The following is a 25,030-nucleotide window of genomic DNA, read 5'->3' on the forward strand; positions in this document are numbered from 1 at the left end:
GGTTAATTCTGCAGTCCATGACAAACCTAAAAGCTGAAACAGTGTCATGCACAGTAGAAAAGTTTTGTAGGTATTGTTTGTGAAACCAAGTTACTGTGCAGAAGCAAATTCCAAGTTTTAAGTGTTCAAGTGTTGCATACTGTAAGTGCATATTGTTTCAGTTGTATACCTGTAAAATTATGTAGTGCAAAGGATGTTCTTTCTGCCCTATTCTCTGCCTCACTGCTTACAGGTGGTGCCAAGGTAGTGCCAAAATTAGATGTGATGTGACCTGGGATTGTTCTGCAATTGTTTCATCTGGATGTGAGAGGGAAGCTGTCAGCGTGTTTAACATTGGGACCAAGTTCTAAGTTGGGAGAATTTTTTTTTTCATATATTTATTTGTAAGATGCAAAGTTGAGCTCCCTCTTACCTTAAAATACCAGCATAAATGGATATTTGAAATAATTATCCAGAGTTAAGAAATTCAGACAAGTTAGAAGTTGTTTTTATGATGTTGAGACCTGTCTTCAAGCAAGGGTGAAAAAGAAACAATCCCAGATTACTTGAGTACTTTTTAATGTCCTCTGTCTCCATTGATAGCCTGAATTTTTGACAGCAAAAGCATATTCAGTTATATGCAGTTCATCTTCCTTGACTGATTTCTCCATAAGCCTTTGGCTGAGTTTAGTTATGACTTATAGCTTGAGCATGGCATTTGGGAAAAACAGAAAAAGTAGTATAAATGTAAATGTGAAGAGCTACAGCTCATTCTGTTTTTGAAATTGTTGGTGTGAAAAGAACTCAACAGTGTTTTATTTAAACAAGGTCTGCTTCAACCTTGATTGACTTGCAGTAAATTGCCTGGTACAAGAGGCAAAAGGAAGTGGATAGAAAAATGGCAATCAACACCAAATGTTTCACATACTGATTGACAAGCACCAGAGATGTGCTAGAGTAAGATAAATTGGCTAACAGAGCCCATCTTGACAGCTCCTGAGATGGGAAAATTGTTCCTGTTAATTTGCTGCTGGGACCTTGTCATTTATGGGGATATATATTTGAGTGCCTTCTAATGGTGTAAACAAACTTTGGATTCCTAAGTAGAATATTTCAGCTTCAGTTGCTTTAATTTCTCTCTGTCCATGTATTTCCGGGCTGTAGTTTTAAAATGCTTTAAGATTGAAAAGATGAGAGAAACTGTCATTATTTTAAAGATACAGTTTGTGCTGAAATACAGAATGGTACATTCAAACTATTCTGTAGCCTGTTTGATTTTCAGTGGGGTTTTTGCTTTACCAAAAAGCATGGAACAGAGCCCATTTGTTGCAGGGGAAGAACAAGTATCTTTATTCCTTCATTCTGGCAACTTAAACTGTAACTATAATGAAAAAATGTCTTACCTTTTTAACACACCTCGTTTTGTGCTTCCAAATGCCTTTTAATCAGGTTACAGGGTTTTTTTAGTACTGCAGAATCAAGATCCCTTTTTCATATAGTGGCCTTTCATGTCTGCAATTTCTTTTCATTAAAAGGAAATGTTATCTTTTTAATTTCCTGTATTGGTCTCACGGAGTGCCATTAATTATGGCGATACACAGCAGTGGTAAAATAATTAATGGTCTGATCACTATTGTTGCAATCTGCCACTCAGGTTTTATTTTGGCTAAATCTTTTCACATAAAGTGAAATTTGACATAAACCTTCTCACTTAAAAATAAATATTTTTCAGTTTTCATGTAAGCAAAGTGAGCCGATTCCAATGTTCAGCTAAGGTGTGGCCTACAAACAGTAGTTTATATTCTGTTTCTTTATTTGAGTCTACTTCCCAGACTCTGAACTGGAAATCACCTTTACAAAGATGGAAATATTTCAAACCTTGTTCAATACTAGGTGAGAACAAAATTTTATCTACTTATTTCTAAGTGGTTTGGTAGGTTGTCCACAATCCTATGCTAGGGTATTTTGTGTATTCTTTATCATCTTCAGGGAATAGTTAGCTCTACCAGAAGACATCAGAGAGATTTTAAAGGGTTAATTAGGCCTAGCTCATCATTAGTGATGGTATTTCACTTCCCTTTTGATTTTAAACTGCAGTTTGGGTCCAGGCTGTATTCCTAGACCGGAGCAGAGGGGATCATCCTGCATTGAATGAACACAGCAGTCTGGTATTCCAGTCCGGAAAGGACTGTGGCTGGGGGAGCTTCTCCCTGTTCAGAAGTTTTTCAGGACTTCAGAAAGCTGCAGAAACCCTGGCTGTGCTGAAAGCAAAAACAGAGTTTGCATTGACTTACATGGAGGTTTCACTGTGGTTTGCTGTTAAATGCTGGGATGATTGTTCAGTCTGGAAGGAGGATGTGTTACAGGCATGGTAACTTCTTGTAAGGGCACACAAAAGTTCATTGTAAAATATCATTAACAGTCTTAAACTTTTGTAGCACCTGTAAAATGTTTAAGGAAAAGGATGTTTAGCTACCTGAAGTGCAGTAAGACAGAGGGGAGTTAAATGCTGACATGCTTTTGTGCTTCGGAAAATCCCACCAGTGACAGAGAGTACTGAAAAGTCAAACCTTCAGTTTGCTTGTGCACCCAAAACTCCTGCTAAGTCACTGTGGGTGGTGTAAGAAATGCAAGGCTGGATGTTGAGAGCAAAAAACAGATGAAGCAAGAAAAATGTAAATCTTAAGATTATGTTGTCTAACTTTAAGTATCAGTATCAAGAATAATGGAAGATTATTTTCCATCATCCTGATGCTTCTCTGACTACACCTCGCTATCTGCCAGCATGAAGATACAAACACCTCTAGAGTGTGTCACAGCAGTGGGATAGCTCTAATTCAGCAGTGTGTTCACCACACATTTAGAAAGCAAATAGAAACACCGTATTTTAATGTAGGTGGAACTAAGAAAAGTAGACTTTAATAGCCTGAAGCAGAATTAGCCAGAATATAGCACTGGCACATGATACAGCAGATTTTAAGCATATTATTTAAATTATTTGGCCATTTACATAATGTAGGTCATATGAAGCCTTGTTTTCGTTTCTCATTTGTCCACCAGAAAATAGAGCTGCTTTTTTGGTAGGCTTCAAAGAGTTAACACAAATCGCCCAATCATTATCCAACTCCCACCAGTTAGTACTAACTATGTACAACTCTGACAGAGTTGGTTAAATAATTACAGGTTGGAGTTTCCTCATGTTTGTTCAAGATAGTGGTATTTTTCCCACCTATTAGTGACTCCAGGCACTAGAATCGGCTAAGTGTTGCAGTGTTCCTGGATATAAATTTTTCTAATAGACATAAAGCCAACATTCAGGGGGATATGCAGTGGAGATGGTGTGAGTGGTTGTTTAACAGTACTTAGAATTTCACTAAAATAAGGTGAAGATAAACAGAAGGTGTTTGGATGGTAGAAACAAGTTTGTAACCCAGCTTAGTCTGAACTCCAGGTGTCCCCAGAATAAAGATCAAATCAAGTGCTTCTAGATTGATCTGTGAGGGTAGATTTCACAGGGTGCCTGCTAATTACCTACCCAGGGCCTAATTACAACCCCTTTGTTAGTGGGATTCCCTGACATGAATGTTTAGCTGGTAAGATTGATAAACAGGGACTTTTCTTTCTTCCCAGTTTTTAAAAGCTGCACATATTATTAAGTTACCATAAAATTCATTCATTCACATATGGTTGTGGATCTTCCAATAAGTTTATTCTAAATATATTCCTAATCTTAGAACGTTATTTCTGTCCCACAAGGAACTGGCAGTTGATAAGTTGTTACAATTTAACGCTGGTTATAGTTAGTTCAGTAGAATCTTTTTTTAGGAAAGTTAAAGTAATTGTGGTTGGTGTGAGTTTTTCTCCCATGGATTTGTCTGTTTTTCCTGGCTGAATCAGAGGTAGGGTAATATTAGAGGAGACATTTTGACTTTATGAGTGATGGGAAAAAATCATTGAAACAAATTACTGTTTTCCAGCTATGAAAGTATCAAACATATGCCAAGTAATCAGCTTGCTAGTGTAATAGGTTCATGAAGGAAAAGGGTTTTCTAATCTTACTCACTGATGTTTTTCCCGAGACAGCAACAGCTTTTATAAAATGAGGCTTGTAACTTCTCATTACAGAATCTAATCTGCCCAGAAGACATTGAACAGCTGCAGAACCCTAACATCTTCTAGCTGTAAATTGCTTTTATTATTTATCTTTGTTTAACTAAAAAAGAAAGGGGCATCAGATGATTTAACTAGACAAGAATTAAGTGACATTAGCTTTTGACAGCAGCAAATTATTCCTTTACATACTGAATTGGTTTAGATAATTCTGAAGTCATGACTGTCTCCTTATTTTTAATACCCAAATTTCATAAAACTGATACATTTTGTAGATGGATTGCTTAGAAAAATTAATTTAACACTGGAAGTCAGAAGTGATTGATTTCCAAGTCAGTCTCACTCTCCTGCAGAGTTTTTGCAATGATAATATCTTGCATTGGTACAGTGATTTCCATATTCAAAGATTACACATGCGTAGTACTGCAGAAAATATTAATCACATACAGAGGTCAAATGGTTTAAGGAAGATAACGAAGCTTAAACGAGCTTGTAGAATGGATCTGTAATAAAAAAACAGAGATCAAGACTTGCTGGTGGTTCTTCATCTTTCCCTTTTCTATTATCTACAGTTCTCAGACTGTATTCCTGGTTGTTGAGTAAATGGTTTTACTTCAGAGGAGAGGGAACATATTAATATATTTTAATGGTTTGTTGTTCTGGTTTGGTTTTTGTAAAATAAATAATTCTAAAATTTTTTGTAACAAGTTTTGAGAAAACTAAGCAAGCTGTAGGGAGTTACTATTTTTTTTTAATGGGAAAACCAGACCTGTGGTACTGAATTGCCTTTGCTGACTCACTGTTGTATAAATCATAGGTGATGACTTACTGTGTCTAAATCTCTCTTTTGCCATTCTCTTTTAATTGCTTCAGAGGCATTCTCTGTCTTGCTCTGGTATGATATGGTGGTATCAGCTGCTTCCTTAGTGGCCCTTACTATCCGTTTTGACGCAGAAAAATACCTGAACACATCAGCAAACAGGTCTGGGCTTTTAAAAAGACCTTGTTTTCTCCTTTGACTTTTGTGAAATAGACTGTGTGAAAACCTTTTTCTTAGCTTGGCTGGTTTTGTGCCTGTTTGCTTTTGGAGATACGAGCTTCAGGAGGACTGGAAGTACCTTTCTTCAGTGATAACTCTCTGTCATCCAAATCCTGATTTATATCTTTATCTTTTGCTCTTTTGAATCCTGTTTGCCTTAGAGAAAAAATGCAGCAGTGTAGGCAAGAGAAAACAACTTGGTGCTGAAGAAAACGATCACAGACTGTTAGATTCCTTTCCCTCTTTTTCTTGCATACTTCATTTGGGGCTTTTGTCTTGCCCCCTTGAAGTGTGGTCTGCAGAGTCACGAGTTAACCAAGTGCTCTGCACAGCTGGCTGGGCATTGCTGCTTGCTCCTGGGTAACTCCTGGGTGCTGTGTCCCTCTCTCCTGGGAGCTGGCAGCACAGGATGCTTGGCTCTAGGGGGAATAACTTTCTCCCCTGAGCAGAGCTGGGACTCCGCTGGCCCCCAGTGCGTGGAAGCACGAATGCCAGTTGAGCTACAAAAATCATACATCGTGCTGTTCCCCACCCATGTCAGTTAACTGCAGTAATTTCACCAAATATGAAATATTTATGTTCCTCATGCCAGTTAGGACAATATATATTTAATTTATTAAATATAACACTGCTTAAGAGTGCCCAGGCCAGTGGTGAGCAGTGCTATGCATACATATTAGAAGGAGATTTTTTTTCTTTTGCAGAAGGCAGTTTTTCTGGGGAGCGAAGGGAGAGTCTGCTGAATGTGCTGTAGCTCAGGAAAGCTTCACCTTCATCAACTGTCTGCTCAATTTATAGTGCTTTGCACTGCAAAAACGTGCATCTTACGTTATCTAGCTGTTTCCTGACATATTTAGCAACTTTTCTCGCTCTTCAAAGTGAACTCAGCAATGCTGACAGTGCAGGTGCTTCAGTTTAGGCTGACTTGAAAACCTAGTGCGAATGTGTTAAGTGGAGGAGGGCTGTGAGCTGTTACAGGGTCCTGCCTATGGTCCTTGTACTGGTTCTGTCCAGCTTTCCTGACTGAAGGGAGCAAAGGAGGCCAATATCTGGTCCTTCTCTTTTATCACCTCCAGTTAATATCCACCCAATTCCGTTGCTAGATAGCCTTCTGGGTATAATTTTGGTATATATGAGCAATGCAGCAACTGCGGTTAATGATCCTGTCCATCATGTAAGTCACTAACATAATTTTATGGGATTACTTTGCACAGGGTGCAAAGTATGCTTTGTATTGGTGTAACATGAATATCAGCAGCTTCAATCAGTAAATGTCAAAATCTTAATTGCCAATTAAGTATTTTACGCAGTGTTTCTGATGCCATCAGTTATGGAGAAACAACTCTTCTGCTTTCACTCTTTACATCCTTATATTCCTGCAGTAATACTTGAACGCTGCTACATCTTCTGAAGAGCTGGTTTTTAAAAACACAGTTCTCTTAAAGTTTCCCTTCTTTCTGCAATCTGACCTGCCAAGGACTGCACAGGGAGACATTGGCTTGTGTGGATCTTTTCTGTCTGAGTCCTGGTCCTTACGACCAGAGCTGTAGAACGAAGGGGCTTTACTGATAGCAATATATGTGACTAACTGTAACTATCACAGGTCATTTATGTTTATTGCCTGCTTGACTAGCAGATAGCCTTAGAGAAGAGCAGAACAGTTATATAATAACCCCTTGATTGTGAAGACTATCAGCTGTTTAAAATCTTGAAAGCTGATATTGCTTATAAAAGCCTCTACATATAGGAAGATTTTCTGTCATAAATATAAGTTATCAATGAAGATATGCTGCTTAGGAATATGAAATTCATGCTGAAAATGTGTGAGGTTGAACAATCTACACAGATATTGCTACACATGTCTAACCTTAGAAGAGAGATTTTCCTGATGGGAAAAGCTTGAGAATTCCATTCCAGATACAATGAGCTTTGAGATCAGTATTTACCACCTCTGGGAATGAGCTACCTTCTAATGACAGGACTTACTGAAATGAGTAACTTAAGAGTGTGAGATGGCAACACACAGGTTGTGATCTTCCCTCCTGAACAAATTAATGGCAAAATAGCTATTTAAGGAGTCTGGATTAATCTTTAGACCTGTTAAAATAATGTATGTTTTTGGATATTATGCATGTCTGTCTAGAGGTGTGTGGGTAATATACTTCAGTATACACAAAAGTATATAAATAGATGGACGCACATTTGGAATGCGTATCTACATGCTTACTGCTCAAAATTGTTAAATTCCAGGGGGATTTATTGGTTCCCTGTTTCCTGTCATGCACCTGGGTGCAATATAGAGATCAGGGTTTTACATACACGTGGGCTTTATTTATCCACAAAACTCTATAGGTCCTTTAAAGGAGAAAGAATAACAGAGGGAGTATGGAAAGCGTATCTCAAATATCCTTCAGTAACTGATGAGCAGCTTGCACATCTTCTTTGATTGTGTCTCTTGTTTATGTATATTCATGCTGGGAGTGATTGCAGGCAGTCTTTTATCTTTTGTATTTTTTTTTTCCTTCTGGTGATGGTGTGGTCTTTCAGGCTAAATAGCAACTGAAGTATCTCTTTTCCCAATGTGTTACTGTGATTGAGATGAACAGAACTCCCCTTCCCTGTCCGGGCTTGAGACATTACCAGCTGTGAGCATGGCCTGATTTCTAAATGTAGGTTCTACAGCAGATTTTATGCCTTAAGGACTTAAAGTGTAGCTGTAATTGAGGAATGGTTTCATAAAAGCTCCTGAGCTGGTGAAGAAACATGAGACTCTGATTTAAAAGGAAAAAGGAATATAAGAGATAAGAGGGTAAAGAAGGCCCTTGCAGACTGAGGTGCTGTGTGGTGTGAAAGCCCAAAGCAAGCCCAAATCTGAATTAAGAGTTACCAAGTTTCTTCCTTCACTCTAAAAAGGAAGACAAGATAAATGGCAGGAGAAAGGGGTGGGAGGAGAGGAAATTTGTTTTTTTCTTCTTGGCTGCTTGCTCTTTTTGAAGAACGCCTTACAACTGCTCTATTCACTATCTGTACAAGTCTTTGTCATGCATGAGTATATGCAGTATGAGCATGCATATGAACAGATACTGCAAAAAGAACTGATACAATCCCCCATTGAAAATATAACGTATCAGCTTTAAGTCTGGTTCCCTTTCTAGCATTTGTATCTGGTTTATGTTTCTTTGACTATGTCACACAATTACATTATTGCTGTCACTGTAAGTATCCATTACATAGGGTTCTGTCAATGCACAACTAGATAAAAAACTTACTCACAGAAGCTTTAATATATTACTATATGAAGACCAGACACAAATTGTAGGAACTTCTATTATGATTTAACTTTTGAAAACAGCAGTGTAATAGAATACTGATGTTATCATAAGCCACAGTAGTTTTATAGACTGTAGGGTATTGCAAATCCCATTGTGAAGCAATGGAAATTTAGAATCTTTTAAAGAGCTGGGAAGTTTAAAAATATGACTGTTGAGATATCCGTAGGCACATGAATGGGTCTGACAAGGAGCTCGGGTTTGTAGAACCTGCAAAGCTTAGTTTGTTCTTTTAAATGTTACATTTAACGTATTTGACCAAGATATTTATATAAGTATGAATCAAAGCCCTTATTTCTCACTTAAGAGTGTATAGTAAAAAATAAATTACATTTGTGATGCTCTTTATAGCCTAACTGCATTCCCACACTTCTCTTTGGTACTTTCACAAGCCATTCTCTTAACTGTGGTGCTGCTATAGATAGTTACCCCTTAGATTAATTTCTTAAGGCAAAAAAGCTTACTGGTGTCTTTCTGTTCCTGTTAAGTAATTTTTCAATTCATTTCCCACCATATTTTACAAAAGACTGGGTGTCTTAAGAGATGCTGTGTGTTTCAGGGGCTGGGAGTGGAGAAAGAGAACATGCTTTTTAGAGAACCTCAAAGAGGGAAAGGCTGTAGTGGAAAGTTTAAGGTTTAGTAGATGTAAAAAAATCAACTTGATAGAAAGATCAAGAATGTCCCAACCACAAGAAAATTTTTAATTAAATTTGGCTGTTTATTAGGCAATCTAACCAGAGGATGGATTTGCAATAGGTTCTGTGACTCACAGACATCTCTGTTTTCCCATTAGTATGTGACTGTGGACAGATCTTCCTCAGGAGCCAACTTCCCACCAAAATGATGCAACATTTAACAGCTTCATACCTTCTGTTTCCTCTAAACTACAAACAGAGTTGCAGTAATTAGACATTTTGCCTTTTCTTTAGGGATTTGGGCTGTATTATTTCATGATGGTAACAATGTCATTAGCATTCCTGACAAAGGAATTCTTAAGGTTTGGGGGTTTTATCATTTTTCAATGTATTCTACAAAAATATTCCTAAATTGCTCTAAAATACCATATGCAGTTTCCACAAAAGGAAAAAATCTTTTCCTTCATCTCATACCCTCACACATCTAACAGTTTTATGTTATAGTAATATATTTCCATATGATACATGCAGTAAATGCAGATTTAGAATATAAAGCTGCTGCTTTCAACTTCACAGTGTTGAAGCAGAGCCAGCATATGTGAAAATTAAATGCACACAGTGGGCATGAGTGTCACGTTCTTGTCAGAGGTGTGTCAAACCTCAGCCTCTCTGCTTCTTTGCAACACATTGCAAAGAGATAATTAGAAGCTGGTCTTGCTCAAACTTCCCTTGAATGTTTAGGATATTCATGGTAGTATTTCATAAGAATAGCATAAGCATGAATAATAACAGTAATTATTCCTATCATCAATATTAAAATTATTTCCTCTCAAATGCAAGTCCACAATGAAAGTATTCAATGCATATTTAATTTTCTGTAGCATAAAAAATTGTAGATGGGAGTTACTATGGAGTAGCTTAAATTGATTTTTGTCTTACAATAACTTGCTCATTCAGTCTTATCAATTTATCCAGTGCTAAAAATACAGTAAAAAATAATGATGAAAGTCACTTGCCTATGTTCTGGTATTTATTTTATTTCAAAAGTTTTTGAAGGGAAGGAAGTACTTCATGCTATTTGCTGGTACCAGGCAGTGCAAAGTTGGTGGTTTTCAGTATCTACATGTGCCCTTGGTTGATTGCTGCATCCCAAATATAATTTATATGTGGGAGCTGGAACTTTTCATTTTCTTGCCTTTTTTTCCCCTCTCATTTGGAGTTTCTTGTGTGATTACATAAGTTTACCTAATGGTACAAACCCAAGGATAATTCATATAAAGTGTGAGGTCCTTGATTCAAAAATGAAGATGTAACTAGTGAGCAAATCAGTGTCTATTTTCTCTGTTACGCTTTCTTTAAGAATGATGGCAATAAGGATACACCATTTGATGTAGTTTTGCTGTGTTTTAACATTTGTAGCAGATCTCTGCCTTACAGACTTTGGCAGTATCACAAAGGTCATATTTTCTTACATTTAAATTATTCATGAAGGATTTCTTCAATGCACTAGATAAACTTGAAATGCAAAACAAAAAAAAACCAAAAAAAAAACCAACAAAAACCTGTCTTCATCTCTGTGCATTTGATGGAATGGGTTGGTGTGAGGTTCTGGGACTTGACAAAAGAATAGGATACATGAGTATGAATGTTGTTGTTGACTTGATGCCATTGCTTTAGGTGACCAAGACCACGTTGTTGCTGTGGGCTGAGGTATTGTACCCGTTAGGGTTTGGGCTTCAGGGCTGGAACTAACCTGGCTGGGCAGGAAATTCTGCTCCTGCAGCTCTGGTGCAGAAGGCAATGGGTGAGGAAGGACAGCAGTGCTGAGAGAGCCAGCCCAGATTCCAGCTTTAACCCATCTCTAAAGTGGAATAATTGCCTTTCAGTCCTGCTGTCCCCTGTGCCTCCTGTCACATCTCTCAGTGGGCTCTGGGAAGATCCGCAGTATCACAGGAAGAACCTTAGCTTGGAGAAAGCCCTGATATGGTTGTTTAATGCCTCAGAGATTCCTGTGCTGGAGAAATTTTCCTGGTTAAAAAAAAATAAAATATCAATCAGCCCATTACTACTATTTTAAGAGATTTACAGATGTGATGTAATTTCAGGAAATGTGATACAAAGGGACAGGTTGGTACCAGGGCAGAGATTGAGGGGCTGTGCACAGCAGTAATCGAGTGTAACCATGGGCAGTTACAGTGCAATTACTTGGCTGGTGGGGTTTTTCATTACATTCATTGCTGATCTTTGATCCCTGTGTCCTCTTTCCCAGGTCGTCCCATTCCACCTACATCCTCGTCTAGCCTTCTCCCATCTGCTCAGCTGCCCAGTTCTCATAATCCTCCACCAGTTAGCTGCCAGATGCCATTGCTAGACAGCAACACGTCCCATCAAATCATGGACACCAATCCTGATGAGGAGTTCTCTCCCAATTCATATCTGCTGAGAGCGTGTTCAGGGCCACAGCAGGCTTCCAGCAGTGGTAAGAAAATTACAAACATATGGAGTTTGTTTGTGACATGTTTGTGCCAATTTTATGCATTCTTTTTTAATGTGCAAATGTGTTCTTGCATCAGCACAAAACTGAGAGCATCTATGGAAATGGGGCAAAGAAAGTCTCACTGGTTCATTTAATGGAAAATTCCTGGAAACCCAATCCATCATATATGGTGTTCCTTCATTTTACTATAGAGAGGTTTTTTAGTCTGAAGTATGGTAGAAGCAGCATAAAAAATACTATTGAATTCTTGTCATCAGTGGGATTTATTTTTCAAAGTAGGTTTCCTGCTCCTCGTTGCATCTGGTAGGAGAGAAATGTACACACGATGGTTCTTCGTTCTGCATGAGCTAATCTAGTATATCATTTGGTGATGAGGTTTTGTATCTAAAAATGCACGTTGCTTCTGCCAGTCTGTGTCTGTTCTTGTTTCCAAATCTGTCTGCTTCTATACTTGTAATGTCGCATTTAACTAAGATCTGCTATTTTTCAGCAAGTTAATCCTTGTCTTTCAGGCCACTATTTTAAAACACTTGCAGCTCTATCAGTCATGGAATCTGTAGTGCCTAGGGCTTGCTTTCTTCTTTTTTTCTCTTCTCTTTTTTTTTTATTTTAATTTTTATTAGTAGGTGATGACTTTTCATTTTGACAGCCAAAAACTGAAGAATGAAGATGCAATCCCTTTTTAGAAATACAGGGAAATCAAAAGAAGCTGTTCTAGCTCCCTTTTTTTATTTTTTATCATAGATATATGTTGGGTGTTATTTAACTAAACATGATAGGTTTAGAGCTTCTGTGCAGTTTTTGGTCGGCCTGAGGGGTCTCTTTGCTGTAACAAGGCAGCTCTGAGCAACACTGGAGGTTCTGTGTGGTGTGGGACTGCTGGGGTGCACACAGCACACCTGAACACCCCCCCTTTAACAGGGGCTGGGGGTGTGTGCTGGGAGGGTGAGACAGGGAGCAGAAGCTGAAACAGAACATTCTGGTATAAATTCTTCCCTAAGCATTGGGTTAGAACAGGTGGCCCTGGGAGCCTGTCCAGTCTCTGTCCTTGGAGCTTTCCAAGAGCACTTAGGCTGAAATCCTGAGCTACTTGTTCTGACCTCAGAGGTGCCTTTGCTTGGCAGGACACTGGACTAGGCACCTCCTGGGGTTCCTTCCATCCTGAATTATCCTTTAACCCTGTTCAGGTATGCTAAAATATAATTGCACAAAGAAATAATAATTCAGAGATTGAGTGTGCTTCCTTGCTCCTCGAGTTTATTATTATGGAAAAAATGATGCCACTTTTGAGGGGGTTTTAAGAGATTCAGAGAGTGATCTGGGAGCTGCAGACCTCACAATCTGTAATGGGCAACTCTGTAGAAACCATGGAAATGGGGAGAGGGTCAGGAAGTGAGTGGGTGTGATTTATCTTTGAGTCAGTGTAGCTTCAAGGGTCCTTTGCAGGGCTCAGCCATTTCTGAATAAGGGTGATCCAGCTGATTGAAGGGTCTTTGTGTTGTCAAAAGGGTTTCAGCAAAATCTGTCACTAAATGCTTTCAAGGAAGCATTTCACCTAACAAAGAGTAAGAGGGAAGGTTCCTGCATGGTGAGCAGTTAGTTATTTGAAAGACAGCACAAGTTGGAGCTCCTCAATGAATTTTCACAGGACATTAAAATACTCAGAGAAGATGGTGGCATAGGAAAGAGGTGATGGCAGGGTGCTAAGAATGAGATCAGCTTGTGGAGAACCACAAAAGCACCTGTGAGTCCAAGTAACAGAGAAATAAAATGACAAGGGGGCCTTAGGGCAGAGAAATGCAAAGGGATATTCATGGAAAAAGCAGCTCTGCTTCCTGGGTTGGTGGTGGATCATTACCTATGTGCAGGAGGAGCTGGGGAATGCTTGCCTCATCTCAGGAACAGGGAATGTTCACGGCTCAAGAACAGAATAAAGAACAAGAGAGAACATTGTCTAAAGGGTGTGGTGGATCAAGCAGTTGATGAGATTTTAAAAGGGAATGGGAAAAGTAAATGGGAGAGGGATGAAATAAGTAGAAGAAAATTAAGGTCAGGGAATGTGAACTAAAAAAAGAGACTTGGAGGATGCTTGAGTACTTGGTAATTACAGCCACTGCTGGGACTGAGGGAACCAGCATGGCTTTTCTTAGGAAGCCAAATGAAGGAAGTAGCAATAAAAGAACATCAGAAAATTTGATGGAAGAGCTCTTTATGTTTCATTTTAAATCATAATCATTGTTTCTTTCTATCCTTAAAAGCTTCATGTTTAACAATTGTTACTGAAGGCTGACCGAAGGAACCTTTTTGGCATCCTCTGATAGGCTTTGCTTTGTCCATTCTCCATTTTAACACTTTTCTCCCCCCATATCCCATTTACTTCTTTATTAAACAGTCACATAATATATAATGATTTTAAATTTTCAGGGTATAAGGTGCAGGTGTCCTTTTTTAGTATTTTTTTACCACAGACACGTGCATAATTGCTTGATCACCACGGAGGGTTCTGTAGCATGAGTTCTTCTGGACTTAATGCATCCTCTGGAAAATAATGACCCTTTCCTAATGGTGTCATTTCTTTTGTTTAGTTCTCACAATGTTTCTTTAGAGAGTTTATAAGAAAATACCACAGATAATGACTTATACATGAAATTGGAGAAGGTTACTACTTTTTATGGCTTAGCCCTATCCCTGAAAGATTTGCAGAGTAGCTTTTACCATCTACATGACAAGAAAAGGTTGATCAGGCTCTGGTCATATTTTTTTATTTTTCTTTTTTAATTTTTTTTTTTTTTTTTTGATATTTACCAATGTCTTCTACTAATTACACAATAGAAGTGTCCTCTTGTTTGTCTGATTGGATACTTCTCTTGCTCCAAGCTCTGTAATTACAGGATGGCTCCTCAACAGCTTTATCCTTTTTGGATATGAGATGACACTCATCCACGTGTGTTGCCCTGTGCCCTTCACAAGAGCCATTCTTAATATATATGAAAGAAATCATTTGCTTAAAAAAATTACCTAATCAAATATTCTATCAAATGAGCAATCTATTGTTGATATTATGAAGGCCTTTAATCTACAATAAATCTTTGTTAGAACTCATCAGAACTCCCAGTTTGAGAGAAATGTGATTATAGCACTCTTAAAATGACATTACATCATTGGGGTGATTGGTTTATCATTTGGAGAAGCGACATCAATCATAACTAGCATAACCACACAGTAAATGAATTCAACCTTTCTACTGCAGAACAATGACACAATAATTGCTCAAAATCCGACTTGAAATGAAATCAGAAAATGCACTTTCTTTAAATATGATGTTAACCTAATGGAATATATTATTAAAAATCATGTTCGAGAAAGTTCTGTGTAATTAAAAATATGTGAAAATGTATTCCTTTTTTCTCTCATTAGAACCTGTTTCAGTTGCAGAATCATTTTCTATGCAACGAGATATTATGCTGGTTTTAATTGAACTCCCATCACTTACATTCCTCTGCTTGTATTTCTTAATATAATATGCAGCACAATTATATGTGATGAAGGACAAGAGGTTTTTGAAATCTGGTGCACCTGCTGATAGTATTTTGAAAAACACAAACATTGTAGAAGGAAATGAGACCTTTTACCTAAGAAAAGTTAGTGGATTTTTTTTTTTTTTTTTTTCTTTTGAAAGAAGGTCAGTTCCTGTCATACCATTTTCTGAGATGGTTTCTTACAGCAGTAGGAATAGGTTTATTTCTTCTTCTTGTATGTGTTTCATATATTTTTTTCTGGTAATGTAAGGAAGGTGACTCAGCTTGTTGAAATGCCATCTTAATGTCTTCAGTCAAAATACAATAAAACAGGCTGTTTTTCAACCTTACATGGAAAAAAGAGAAGGGTTCTGTTATCTGCACCTTTGCCTTTACTGTAGAGGATTTACTGCTATTAAACCAAATTTTGAACTCACAACACAAAAACTATTTGTTCATTTTTCAACTGAGTAAAAGCCATAGGATATACCTACTCCCATATTAGGTTTTCATATAATGGATCCATAATTGGACACATGCATCAGCTTCTGCCATTCTAACAGTGAGAAAGTAAAAGCAGAATGATTGCTGGAGTATTTTGATTTGGGGGAAATTCTAAACTGTGGTTTAGATATTGTCATGATTCCCAAGAACTTGCTGAAGTTTGACTGGAAGGGAGATGGTGCCCATTTTTTCGGTCTTTGTGTCTTTTTGGCTCACAAAAATGATACAAATCATTTGCCTCAATGTAACAATATCTGCCCATGGAGTAGTTTGGACGCTGCTTAGAAGACAAGATTTGCTTCGATTTTTTCTCAAGCAGTTTCTGGCAGCAAGGAGAGAAGAAAAGAGAAACAGGTTGGCTTGAAGGAAATAAGTGCTGTTCTTTAATGCTGTCTGTTAGTTACAGTTGAAATAAAGAATAAGACTCCTTTTGCTTATGACCCTATTGGGTGGAAATCTTGTGTAAAATATCAGTTTTCATTTTACATTCAGTATAATTATCTAGATGCATCTCCTGCATTCAGCAGATACTACCTGTCTATAGAATTTCATTATTATTAATGTGTAATTACCACCACCTACATGCAGTTTAATCCAGTTTGTAAAAATCTTTTCTGAAAGAAGCCAGAACTTGAACTAATGCACTGTAGCTGGGAGACTTATTTTAGATCCTCTGCTGGGAGTGCTTGGAAGTGTTTGTTTTATAGCCCTCTTACAATCTGGCATCAAGTAAAGAATTATTTCCAGTTTCTACTCTATAATGCAAACCAATATATAGAAGTATAGTCATCTTTAAGAAATAAATGAATCCAATAGAAAAATAATTACATGCCTTCAGGTGATTAAGCATCACCCCCTACTGAACTAAGACCTCAATTTTCTGTACCTATCAACATACAGGATAGAAAATACAGCAGTGGCCAGAAAAATCTAGAATCCACAGCTTTTTTTTTTTTTTTTTTTTTTTTTTTTTAATCCTCATGAAGGATTGACTTTGGTTTGCATAAAAGACTGAATAAAAGAGTTTGGGTAGCTCAGTAGGTAATGAAGGGAACACGGCAACAAGAGAGACAAAGAATTGGAATCTTCCTCTCCTTGTCAATATTGCAGCTGGGGCCAGGAGAAAGTGTGTTGTTTTCCCTGGTGCTTGTTGGTTGTTCTTGTGTTTGTTTGCTTTTGGTTTTGTTTCATTTGATGTCTGTTCATCACTTCTGAGATCAGGTACGGAGGAACAGTTAATCAGAAAGAAAATGTTGGCCTCCTCCACCATCTTCCTGTCCTAACTGCTGTATATGATTAAGAGTTCAGCAGCATCTTTTGGAACCTCTTTCAGAATATCACATTGTAGAATTTGTCAAGTTATGCTTAGAGCAGCAACAGTTAAAATCAGTTTAGGTTCCAGGTTTGTGTTTTCTAAATTACTTCCTGTAGTTCCTATAACTGTCTCCAAAAAGCAGCGCTCCATTACAGCTGTGTATATAATTCTCCTGAGAAAGAGTACTTCTTATTCAGTACATTCCCAAGGAAATGCCATAAGGAACTTTCTTCTGATGACATTTTACAGCAATGCAAAAAAAGGCTGGTAGATTGATCATTTTCATTTCTGTTTCCAAATTCAAAGTAAGTAATGTATTCGTTTCTGCTCTGGAGCCTGGCCTAGCTTTGAGGTTGTAAGCAAGAGTGTCTTTGTACACATATTGTTTAAACAGTGTGTGGATGTAGCAGCAAGGCCTTTAAATAAATAATTTTTCTCCTTTCTAACACTGTTTCTAACACTTAAATTCCCTAAATCCTTAATGTCCAGTTTCATTCTCATTCTGTTGCATCTCTTGAGCATTGAGTCTAATTTTAGAGCTTAGAACTGGAATTAGAAATGGAGGGAACAGCATGAACAATGTTTTCCCGTTGAAACCAAAGAGTGTGCTTTTTCTAAAGTATCGGCTCCATGTTGCTGCAACTATTACTGATATTATTGCTGCTGCTAATCTCTGTACCCTGTGTTGATGATGCCTGCAGATGTCTGAATTTCAGCCAGAAGACATGATTCTAGATACTAAGATATTGCAGAAACATTCTATTTATTAATGTATGAATTCATAATAACAGCAATCAAATCTCAAACAGAAGGTTCTATGGTAATAAAAATGATAATGAATTACAAAAAGCTATAGAATTGAGAACAGACTTGAATTCTGTTGTTTACATATTTTTCTTAAGCTCACCATGGTTTTGAGAAATGGAGAGGTTTTTTTATTAGCTGCTTTTCATTGTTTAAGGTTTGTAAATGTGTTGAACTGGGAACCCCTGTAGCAATAAAAGCCCCCCAGCAAAGCAGCTGCAGCACTGAATTTCCAAGTTTCCATTTCTCTGTGTATTGCTCTGCTTTCTGACAGCTCCCCTGATGGCTGGGACACAGCCCGGTGACTGTGGCCAGTCAGGCCTTTTCTCATTTCCAGTGCGTATTCTGTCTCATGGCAGCTACTTAAAAATCACCAATAACTGTGAAATTTTGGAAAGCTTTTGAAGCTTTTGAAACGTAAAGCCTCAATATTGCTGCTCTGTCATTGCACCAAGAAGATCAGTGCTTAGACTTGGTACCTTGCTCAAAAACTGAAAGGCACTGAGGATACTACAATTATAAGCAGAAAATATCCTTTTTTTTTTCTTCTCCTTCTTTCATATGCTGAGTCCAGATGCTGCTTGTGTGTTTTTCCTTTGTGTGTAGAAAAGGCTAAAACTGTTCTTGCTAACTCTCTCTGCTGTAAGTCATGCTGTATGGGAAGAATTTTTCAGGCTTTCTAATAATTTTTTCTTTTGATACAGAGTTTTTTATCTTCTGAACTGCATCTCCTTTTCATTGGCCGTGGCACAGTCCTGACAATTTCCATAGTGGGTAGTGCTGCTGTTTATGTGGAAAGGCAACATTTAGAAAGCAGTTCATGTTTTTAGCTGCTACCAACACAATTTGGTAGCTGATTGAAAGTGAAGAGTTGAACATATGCAAGCTTGCGCTTCGTGGGCTACAAAGTAGAGAACCTCAAATTTAGGATATCATTGTTTCAAAATATTTTGCAATATTAGTACACAGAAGGTTCTGTGGGCGGCTTGGTTGGTTGGTTTTGTAATAGCCAACAGTTTAATAACTTCCTTCTTTCTCCCTATAAATCCAAATCAGTGCCGTTACAAACACTTGAAGGCAAGGAGGCACTTTTCATCTGAGTCAATATCTTGTCTTATGGATTTTCTGATTTTGATATGCCATACACTTCTGGTTTATTTAAATGATAAACTGTGCATTTATCTAGTGCTTAATTATTACTCCTAGTTATAAAATTACATTAATAGATTTACAGTTTTGATACCTGTTTCTAATATGATTATAAATATTAGCATCTTATCAGGCAAACTGTAAATATATTTCACCTATTTATCACATTAGCATCTCTAGAAACTGAGTTTGTCTTCATATACAGTATGATGAAATCAATAGAAATTAGGACTTCTTTTTCCTTCAGAAGGTATTCAGTCTTATTTTAAAAAGTACAGGAGATGGGAAACTTCAGCACATCACTGGAGAAACTGATCAGTGGTTACTAATCATTCTCAGTGTTTTTTTTTTTTTTCCCCCTATTAATGCCTGACTCTTTGCCTGGCAGTTCTCCCATGCATGTCTGCAACATCCCTTCAGCATAAACAGAAAGAAATCTGTACTCTGTCATTTTACTCAGAATATTTTTCCCTTTGTGTTTCCCTGCCACAGCCCTGTTGCCCTCTGGTAGCATGTGCCCTAAAAGGGTTTGCACATAGAGCTTTATTGATGAAACCTCTGCTGAAAACAGAGCTCAGCCAAGCAAAATATCCTTTCCTGTTACTTCCTAACCCAGCTCTTCAAATGCCCTAAGCCTTCCTGTAAGGATGTGCCTGCCTCACTGCATCTTCTGCAGGTGAATGCTTTTGCAGACCAGGATTTTCTTACAGCCTCAACTTTAGCTACCTTGTGCAGACACTGCTGCAGTGGGAATGTAATAAAGATCTGGGGCTCCTCCACTAAACAACTGCTTTATTTTGGTGCAGGGTTACTCAAATTTCTCTTGGGAGAACAAGCAGATGTTCAGATGGGCTGCACTCAGAGCTGAGCGTGGTGTTTCATGGGGCTCTCTGTGGTGATGCTCTTTGCTTGCACCGTGTCTGCCCTGGTGTGGCCCGTGCACAGCTGACACTGCAAGACTCCAAGGAGTCAGGAACTCCAGTGCAAGTCTTGAACTGACCAGTTCCTGTGGAGTTTGTAATTCCCACAATGTTTGAAGTTATTATGGACTAAAACTATAGATGAGGGGTTGTTTTTTTCTCATGGAAGCAAATCAACCAAACAACATTGCCTTTTCTATTACATTGCAAATATGCATAATTTATGTTTCTGACAGATTGTTACACAGAGAAGTCAAGGACTTTGAATGTTTGTAGAAGTTAATTACTGGCCTGAGTAAATGCTTAATTTTCAGATGGTTTCACATCAAGGCATAGAGGGAATCTTTTTCCATTTTGTCAGCTCCCAAAATGATTCCACAGCTCAGTCTGACATTCACACGTGAAGGAAGTTTTGTCTCTTGCTCTGTTCCATTTGTTTGGATTTTGTGTTTTCTTCCAGTCTGTAGCAACACTGCACTTGCTCCCAGTTCCCCAGGTTGCTTTTATTGCAGTGACCTTTTCCATCCATGTAGGATGCTATTTGTCATTCCTCTCTCCTTGGATCCCTGCCTCGCCCCACCAAGGTACTGCCTCACACGTCGCTCCTGTACAATGGTTCCTTTCTGCCTAATGCACCTGTGCTGGGTGTCATGGGGCTGGAACAGTGGGATTTTCAGAAACTGAGCTTTTCTCTCCTTTTATTCATGTCGGGGGTAATGATTTGTGAAATAAATAGATACACACCTACAAGCAGAACCATAACAGCATCCTTACGGTTATAGTGATAACCGGTGTTTATCTTGCATAGTTTGGATCTGAAAAAAACAACCTAGTAAATCAAAAGGAAGGGAAACTGGCAGCTTAATATGGAAATTGGATTGTTTTGAGAAGATTCCTTGTACCTGATGCTCTGCTAATTTAGGAGCAATAACTAGAACACTGGAGAAAATGAGAATGACTTTTTATAAATGATAAAAAATAATGTGTGGGCATAGAAGCCTATGTACACCAAACCCCTGAAATTTGGGACTCTTACTGTGCTGACAGATCTTTCAAAATCTGCAAAAGAGGGACTGGTTTGCTGTGTACTGCCATGCCCCAAAACCTCCATTTGTAGTAACAGAAAAGTTCAGTATTGTCTCAATACTCCCTAAGAAAAAGATTTCCGACCCTGCTATTTTGTAAGGTCCCTCTTGGTCTTCAGCCTTCAGACCTGGAGAACAGTTGTTAGTGTGGAATGAAATGGGAAGTCCCAACTGCAAATCCACGTGATTCGGGAAGAACTTGGAAATCTGGACTTTAATATTGCATAGTGAATAATTAAATCTGTAATGTATATGACATGGGAATTATTTCTTGGGTAAACAAATAGCTTATTCCTACTGGAATCAGCAGGAATTTTGTACACTGAACACCAGGCTAACTCCTCAGTTAAGTAATGAGGTGTGAAATGTTCTGCCTAACGGAACAGTGTTGAGCATGTTTGTTAATACTTTTTCCTGCAAACAGGTGGATAATTGTTTTACTTGACAGAAACCTGTCAATTATGGGGACTAGCAAACATGGAAAAGTGTAAAATCTTTGTTAGCTTGTGAGCTTCGGTTTTCTGAAAACATAATGTGAAAAAATAAAATAATTATAATAATTTATAAATTTGAGAGGAGGGAGTTTGGGGAGTTGGAGTTCCAGTAGTAGAGGATGGCTCTGAGTGATTCTCTCAGGTGCTGAGACTGAGGACAGGGACTGGGCATCTAAAACCTTCCTGACCCTGCCACAAAGATTTTGTTCACTTCTGGCACCTGCATCTCCAGCTTACCTGAAAAACTTGCTGCAAAACCAGAAAGGAGTAATGTGGAGGCCAAACAAATAAAAAGGCCATTGGTAAGACTTGGAAGGGATGAAAGAAGAAATTTGGCATTTTCCAGTTGGAAAATTTGGTTAGGAAGGGCAATATGAAGCACTTCAGTCTACAGGAAAATGTGGGTTAGGTTTTTTCTCACTCTAAGTTTCAACCTTTTTGTTTTACTTTTCAATGTGGGTAAAAAAAAAAAAGGAAAAGCAGACTGAAATCCTCAAAATGAAAGGTGAAAATATTTGCTTTAAAGTCTTCAAAATGAAATGGTTCCAAATTTCAAAAACTGAATCATTGTTTCTGCGTTTTCCAAAACTTCTGTCTCTTTTCTATCTTTTTTCAGCTAAAAATGTAGCAAAATTCAATTAGATATTTGTGAATAGTTTGTCTCCTTGTGGTCTGAAGCAGGCACTGGGCAGAAGCCAGTTAAAAAAACCCCAGCTATTTATTCTATGAATTTAGTAGATATGTTAAGGCGAGTCAGTTATACTTGTGAGCGCTGTCTGCAGCTGGAGAAGATGGCAAAGAGAAAAACAGGGAGCCTTGAAGAAATTGAGGAATTTCCAAGACTTAAGTTTCTACTTTGAGTCTGACTGGAAAGCATGATGGGATTAGGAGATTATGGAGATTGATGTGTGTGACCAGGCTGAGAACTGGTGGTTCTGGTACTGCAGAAAGGCTGGTGAGGGACTGTCCTTACAAAACCAATCTAAGGAAAAGACTTGGGACTGGCTGGAAACTCACCTTGCCTAAGAGCCCTGTCAGCAGCTGAAGGCCAGCCTGTCTCACAGGTGGCACAGCCATCCTTCCAAATGATTTACAGGAGAAAGGGAGATAATACAAGTCACTACCAGTTGTCATCCAGACGTACAAAAAGGGCCACAAAACTTAGTTCTTCCTTTGCTTTCCAACTACAGGCCAGTTCTAAATATCTTTTTCCTTCTCTTTATTTTCTATTGTTGACAGCTGGAAGGATTCCACAGTCTTGATTCCTCAATTCCTCTGAGATCATGCCAGAAATGCAAATGCATTAGAGAGCCTTGTTTCGATTTCTTTTTTTGGAAGACTTTCCATTAATAGCCTGCTGTCACAAAGCAACTGGGGCTGTTTCACAGCTCTTTATCAAGGCAGTTTTATTCTGAGGAGCTCCAGCAACTGCTCCTTGAGACCAGGAGCCCCCCAGTGCAGCTGACTCTTCTGGGGAACACTGAGCAGTCACGTTGGGTTCAGCTGATGCCAACTGCTTCATGTTTAACTTTGACATTTCCTTGAGCAAATTAGTACTGGTGGATCCTGCTGGATCAACAGCCTCTGCATCCAGTGGTTTCTTCACAGCGGAGCATAGACTGGCTTATAGAGTGATAGTGTCTTTATAGAACAGGCAGTTTCAATTCAAATTTCTAAATTCTTAAGGGATGTAAAGGCACAAATTCAAAGTCTGGATAGCTGGTTTGATGTTTGATTGGTTTGGGGAGAAGGGTAGGATACCTGGGGGTTTGTGTTGGGTTTTTGGGGGATGGTTGCTTTTTTTTTTTAACTAGATGTTTGAATATACATGTTAAATACTTGCTCTTTTTTCTTAGAATCTTAAATTTTGAACTGGTTTTTAATAACCAATCTGTTAGGTTCGTTTGATTAACAAAAAAGTTGCTAAGTTTCTGTTGGTTTTTTTCAGAAAAATTATAGGCTTACATTGAGAGGATCTATAGAAATATGACCATTAGGTTTAAGTCTGTGCAAAAACTTTGCTATTAAATTAATTCTAATTTCCACAAATGCTCTCAGGTGGTTTGATGAGAAAGCATCTAAAAAGTTTGAGAAAACAGTATGGAAATTGTATTATCTCAGATTGTGGTTTCAGTGTAGTGTTATCAAAACCATAAAATAATAGGTAAAGAGAAAGATATAAAGGAGAACTTCCCCCTCTAGTTTTTCTAACCCCATCATGTGTTTTCTAACCAAAACTCTCTGTATCTCCCCCCATTAGTCTCCAGTCTGAGCCACTGTTAGATTTGTATTCCTTTTTTGAGGTCTAAGTTTCTGTTTTCTCACTGCAGGGCAAACACAGAGCAAATGTCTCGGGTGGGAGCAGGGAGTGCTGCCCACAGCAGCTCAGCCAGGAGAGTGGCTCTCCAGGCCACTGTGCTCCTGTAGAAACTGCCCAGTTCATATTTTCATAAGATTTAATGCTTTTTCCACCTTTGATTTGCACTTTGAGATCTGTTGCAGGTATGAGACATGGTTAATTTAATAGTATCACAACAATATGTGAATATTGCTGAATGTTTCTGTGAGTGATGCTCACAGGGATGGAGAATGTTTAGAGCAGACACAGAGCAAGTTGCTCAGACAGGGAAGGAGCTGTGCCTGGGCTCTGCCTGCTCTGGCAGGCTTCATGGAATGAAAGGGAACCGATTCTTCTTACAGCTCTCCCAGGTGCTTTTATTAGTTTGTGTTATTAGGTGATGGTTAAAGGCTCTCTAATGATTTCTTGTTTGCACCCTATTCATCAAAATTCACGTAATGAAGCTGCTTGCCTGCTTTTATTTGTTCTTAAATCTTGTTTGATTCTCTAACTCAATGCCTAGTGCTACTTTTGGCACCTTTTCATGTGGCAATCTCTGTTTCACAGTTGCAAAATGTAAACCAACAAAAGGATTCTCCAAGCTGAATTCTCACTGCTAAGCAACTTGTTATAAGGACATTAAAGCCACTCATACTTACAGGTGATGCATATCAGAATATGGATAGGTTTTGTGTTTACTTGATGTAAACCTTAAGATTCTTTTTCAAGAAACTTTTATGCCACATTTTTTTTTAGCTGAAAGTGTTAAAAGCTTATTACAGGATCTGAAATGAATTGATAAGCAAGCTTGAAATAGTAGATTTATTGACTGGTCCATAAACATTATATATTAGTCAAGACAGAGACAGTATTATGAAGAAGTTTTGATTTTAGAAACAAACTTCCTGCACCTCCATTGAGCTTGGTTGAATCCTTTTCATGAGACATTAGAGATTCGATATTGATAAAAATTGAATCACCAGGGGGAAAAAAAGTTGAATTTTCTCAAAGATGAGACAAAAAAAAGCAATATAATGCTGTTGTTTTTAATAACAGCAAAGTTAGGTCCCTCTTTTGAATATTGGAAGAGCTCAAAAAAAGCCATTGGCACTCTCTTTGGGAATACTTGAATACCAGTGGCTCAGAGCAACATAGAGTTCTGCTGTGTCATTATAGAGGATTGTTATGCCTCACATAGGCATTATTGTACTAATCAATTAAGCAGGAATTTGCATATAATTAAAACTGCATCGTAAAGGTTTCTGGAAATAAAATTGTGTCTCCACTTATAAACACAACACATGTGAGGAAAAA

The 25,030-nt window shown here is 38.1% G+C and overlaps 1 protein-coding gene across 5 annotated transcripts in view; it reads left to right on the forward strand.

Annotated features, from left to right (window-relative positions):
• Positions 1-25,030, forward strand: part of TENM2 (teneurin transmembrane protein 2) — a 740,257-nt gene that overhangs the window by 506,446 nt on the left and 208,781 nt on the right. For all 5 annotated transcript variants that reach the window (XM_048319587.1, XM_048319586.1, XM_048319590.1 and 2 more), the window contains one exon: positions 11,362-11,571. In XM_048319587.1, coding sequence (XP_048175544.1) covers positions 11,362-11,571 — 210 coding nt within the window. The remainder of the gene's footprint in view (positions 1-11,361; positions 11,572-25,030) is intronic.

The sequence above is a fragment of the Corvus hawaiiensis genome, chromosome 15 (genome assembly GCF_020740725.1).
Source record: "Corvus hawaiiensis isolate bCorHaw1 chromosome 15, bCorHaw1.pri.cur, whole genome shotgun sequence".
Lineage (NCBI taxonomy): Eukaryota > Metazoa > Chordata > Aves > Passeriformes > Corvidae > Corvus > Corvus hawaiiensis.